The sequence below is a fragment of the Sycon ciliatum genome, chromosome 3 (genome assembly GCF_964019385.1).
Source record: "Sycon ciliatum chromosome 3, ocSycCili1.1, whole genome shotgun sequence".
Taxonomy (NCBI): domain Eukaryota; kingdom Metazoa; phylum Porifera; class Calcarea; order Leucosolenida; family Sycettidae; genus Sycon; species Sycon ciliatum.
Genome location: NC_088645.1, coordinates 6193421 through 6197871, shown reverse-complemented (window position 1 = coordinate 6197871; position 4451 = coordinate 6193421). Strand labels below are relative to the sequence as shown.

At 50.4% G+C, this 4451-nt stretch overlaps 1 protein-coding gene across 1 annotated transcript in view; it reads left to right on the top strand.

Annotated features, from left to right (window-relative positions):
• Window positions 1-1539: 1539 nt before the first annotated feature.
• LOC135811270 (aquaporin-like) overlaps window positions 1540-4451 on the top strand; it is an 11870-nt gene continuing 8958 nt past the window's right edge. Inside the window, exons 1-2 of the mRNA XM_065324481.1 lie at window positions 1540-2235; window positions 4223-4358. Of these exons, the coding sequence (XP_065180553.1) occupies window positions 1745-2235; window positions 4223-4358 (627 nt within the window). The 5' untranslated portion in view covers window positions 1540-1744. The remainder of the gene's footprint in view (window positions 2236-4222; window positions 4359-4451) is intronic.

The following is a 4451-nucleotide window of genomic DNA, read 5'->3' as shown; positions in this document are numbered from 1 at the left end:
TTCACACCAAGGTTCAACTCGAGTGACAGGACTGCACCCAAAAAAGGTCAAACAAGCTAGTAAGTTGTACCCTGCAGGCACGGTGACCAGGTGACTGGCGTACGCAGGAGCACGTGACCGCTTGTTCAACCATGTTCGATTGGGAATAAAGGAGGAACGCTGCATCGCAGCCTTTTCGGACCAAAACCAATCGACTCAGCGTCCAAAAGGCTACAACATATGGGCCAATCGCGGTCATCCGTGCTTTTATAAGAACGAAATGGCGCTTTTAGTGACATTTTGCATACAAATCCCCATCTAGTAGGGCGCAGTCACCCAGTTTCGGTGGAAGTGCGCGAGTTCGATTGGGATTCAAGTAGGAAGGGAGCGTCTCAGCTTCCTCGGACCACGACCATTCGACTCAGCACCCCGAAGACTACAACTGGTGAAATTTTAATTTTTGCCTTAAAGGGGAAGTATACCCTAAAATCAAATTTTCACCAGTTGTAGTCTTCTGGGTGCTGAGTCGAATGGTCTTGGTCCGAGAAAGCTGCGACGCTCCCTTCCTACTTGAATCCCAATCGAACTCGCGCACTTCCACCGAAACTGGGTGACTGCGCCCTACTAGATGGGGATTTGTATGCAAAATGTCACTAAAAGCGCCATTTCGTTCTTATAAAAGCACGGATGACCGCGATTGGCCCATATGTTGTTGTCTTTTGGACGCTGAGTCGACTGGTTTTGGTCCGAAAAGGCTGCGATGCAGCGTTCCTCCTTTATTCCCAATCGAACATGGTTGAACAAGCGGTCACGTGCTCCTGGGTGCCCAAATCACCTGGTCACCGCGCCAGCAGGCGAGAACTTTCACACCAAGGTTCAACTCGAGTTCAACTCGAGTGACAGGACTGCACCCAAAAAAGGTCAAACAGGCTAGTAAGTTGTACCCTGCAGGCACGGTGACCAGCTGACTGGTGTACGCAGGAGCACGTGACCGCTTGTTCAACCATGTTCGATTGGGAATAAAGGAGGAACGCTGCATCGCAGCCTTTTCGAACCAAAACCAGTCGACTCAGCGTCCAAAAGACTACAACATATGGGCCAATCGCGGTCATCCGTGCTTTTATAAGAACGAAATGGCGCTTTTAGTGACATTTTGCATACAAATCCCCATCTAGTAGGGCGCAGTCACCCAGTTTCGGTGGAAGTGCGCGAGTTCGATTGGGATTCAAGTAGGAAGGGAGCGTCTCAGCTTCCTCGGACCAAGACCATTCGACTCAGCACCCCGAAGACTACAACTGGTGAAAATTTGATTTTAGGGTATACTTCCCCTTTAACTTCCCCTTTAACTAGTTGACTGTATGTGCTCTCTTGCCAGTCTTGGTTATGCGGACTGGGTCCGATCCTAAAATTTAGTAAAAAGCTGTTTTTATGAACTGTTTTATGAACTGTTTTTATTGGATAGGATGATTATGTTGAATAAACGAGGTTTGTGTCAATGGGAGATTGACTTGGAGTTTTTACGAGTTGATTCTAATGTATAATAATAATGCTGGAGCTCGAACGCATAGTTTCACAGAAAACCTTCCACCATGTTCCACAGCTCGCCAAGCTAGACAAGAGGACTTGCACCGCAAACAAAAAAATATCCTCGCTGTAAGTTAGTTCAGTGTATCCCTGATGTGAGTTGTGCTGCTTGGAGTAGGGAGCTCTTTGAACAGACTCAACAGTCGACGGACGCGAGAGCAGGCTTCGGATCGTGGCGGGTATGGAGGAGGAAAAACCTGGGACGGCCTTGTCGCCCTACGATCGAACGGGTAGTCATCGAATGGAGACGGACTCCCCGCCAGTATACAGCGAGCATCCCTCGGCTCCCCCGATGCCGGGAGCAGCTGGGTGGCGGCACGATGGCGTAGTGTCTGGCGGTTCGGCAGCAGCCCAGCCTCCGCCAGTCTACACGTCGCTGGCCTCGCAAACGCCTGGTGCAGCGGGTCGCGCGGCCGTGCTCATGCAGAGCGGCGAATCAGCTGGTGGTATGGCCGGCGACAGCAGCAATGCAAGTCGCGACGACTACAGGTCGCTACTGCGTGCGTGCGCTGCGGAGTTCATCGGAACACTCGTTCTTGCTTTGATATCCATAACGGGAACGTGTGGTTTTGGCGCATCAGAAACCCTGACTGGCAATAACGCCCCAGTAATATTGGGTTTGATTCTCGGCCTGACGTATTTCCTGCTGATTTGTATGACCTCATCGGCAAGGTACGTAGATCTACGGATAGAGCGAAGCCATGATTCATGAACCTCTTTTTTGATTTCTGGAAGTTGATATCATATCCCACGAGGTACGTGACTACTCCAAGCACACTGCCCTGGGCCATGGGGGTATTGCTGCATGACTGAGTGAGCAAGTTTGTCTGAACAATTACCGCGCCTGCAATGCTACGTAATACCGCATACCACGATTCAGAGTGAGGGACGCTATCAGTATTATCAAGAGTACATAATCCCCCAGAGTGGGCAACAGGGATGCGGTTGGGGGCCGGGGTAATCCGTGATCTACATGTACGTCATTTTTTGGGTCGGACTTGCGTCATTCCATCGACGCGGTGCACCGTGGTCCACACTTCCCCTACTCAATGATGTCATACTATGACGTGCAACACGGATTTCGCCGTGCCAGATCTGATAAGTGAAGTTGCGCACTCTGGGGGAGTATGGACTCTTGGTAGAATTAAAGCTATGTGGACCCTGGGCCCTGGCTAGTGCCAGACGTTACTGAAGTAACGTCTTTTGCATGGCTACGGGAATAATTATGCTGAGTAGGTCCCTCAATGTGGAAAGATGATGGTGTGATTTTCTAGATCAGCAGTGGACTAGTGGAGTCTCAGTAGGCAGGGGCCAGTCCAGTCACTACCGGTGACTGTGTTACCATGGTTACCCGACAGTGATGCCCCCCCCCAAAGTGTGTGTGTGTGTGTGTATCTGTGTGTGTGTGTGTGTGTGTGTGTGTGTGTGTGTGTGTGTGTGTGTGTGTGTGTGTGCTTCTAATCAAGTGAGTACGATACATTATCAGTTGACTGGGTTCTAGCCAGGTCAAAATAGTAGCGGGGGGGGGGGGATGGGGCATGTTATCCCACAACACATTTTTCCCTTTTCCAAAATCGTCTTGCCATGCAAAATGTAACGTACAGGGCAAACCCCCGGCTTCACCCCAGACAAATGAGCCTTTATGAACCCTCTACAATGATCATCGACTGCATTTTCCGTTCAATGGCGTGAAAAACCCCAAAACATCGAAAAATGAATAGGGTCAGTCGGGGAAGTGAACTGCCTAAAAAGAGATAATGCCAACCCACCGGGACTCGAGACAAGCAAGGTTCCGGGTTCGAGTCCTGGTGGGGTGGGCATTGTTTTCTCCTTTTAGGCTGTTTACTTCCCCGTCTGATCCTTTCAAATTTGATGTTCCCCCAGTCATTTCAAAATGAGTAGGGGGCACCACATTTTCACAGGGGGGGGGGGGGGGCTCAATCAGAAAGGAGGGCGCTGTCCCCCCCCCCTCCTTTGGCACCACTTTTTTACAGGGGGGGGGGGGGCTTAATCAGAGAAGGAAGGCGCTGCTTCTCCCCCCCCCCCTCCTCCTCCTTTGGCACCACTTTTTTACAGGGGAGAGGGGGGGGGCTCAATCAGAGAAGGAGGGTGCTGCCTCTCCTCCCCCCCCCCCCCCCCAGAAAGGTGTCCTTATTCGCGAAGTGTCCTTATATCCGAAGTCTCACTATATGTATACGAGTAGAATGGACTTTGCTCTGGGTATGGAAATTCTGTCGTTATTCGCGAATTGTCGTTATATCCGCAGTCGCCTTTTAGTGAAGTTGACTGTACATATAAAATAGCTGCCATAAGCGAATTGGCCAACTCAACAGCACATGATGACATCACTCACATAACCAGCTCAACAGCACATGATGACATCACTCACATAACCAGCTCAACAGCACATGGTGACATCACTCACACACCCTCAACACTACACAAACTAAGTACGCCACTTCATAAAGTAAACTGTTTTATTTCTATTTGTTGTGTGATTGTTTCTTGCTTTGGCTTGTGTTTCCCTTTCCCGTCGTTGCTGCTGGTGCTATTGGTGCTGCTGTTGCTGCTACTGCTGCTGTTGCTGCTGCTGCTACCACTGCTACTGTTGCTGCTACTGCTGCTGCTGTGTGACTGTTGTCTGTATGCTTATGTGCAGTGGAGGACATTTAAACCCAGCGATGTCCCTTGGAGTGTGGCTGGCTGGAAGCATGAACGTGCTAAGATTTCGTCGATTCATACTCTACGCGTTCTGTCAGTTCGTGGGAGCAACGATTGGAGCAGCTATGGCTCTGGTAAGGAGAAATGGGGCTACGAAGCAGATAACACTAATCTGGGACGGAAAGTTGGTCGGCGGGGGGGGGGGGGGAAGTTAGGTTGTGGATTAA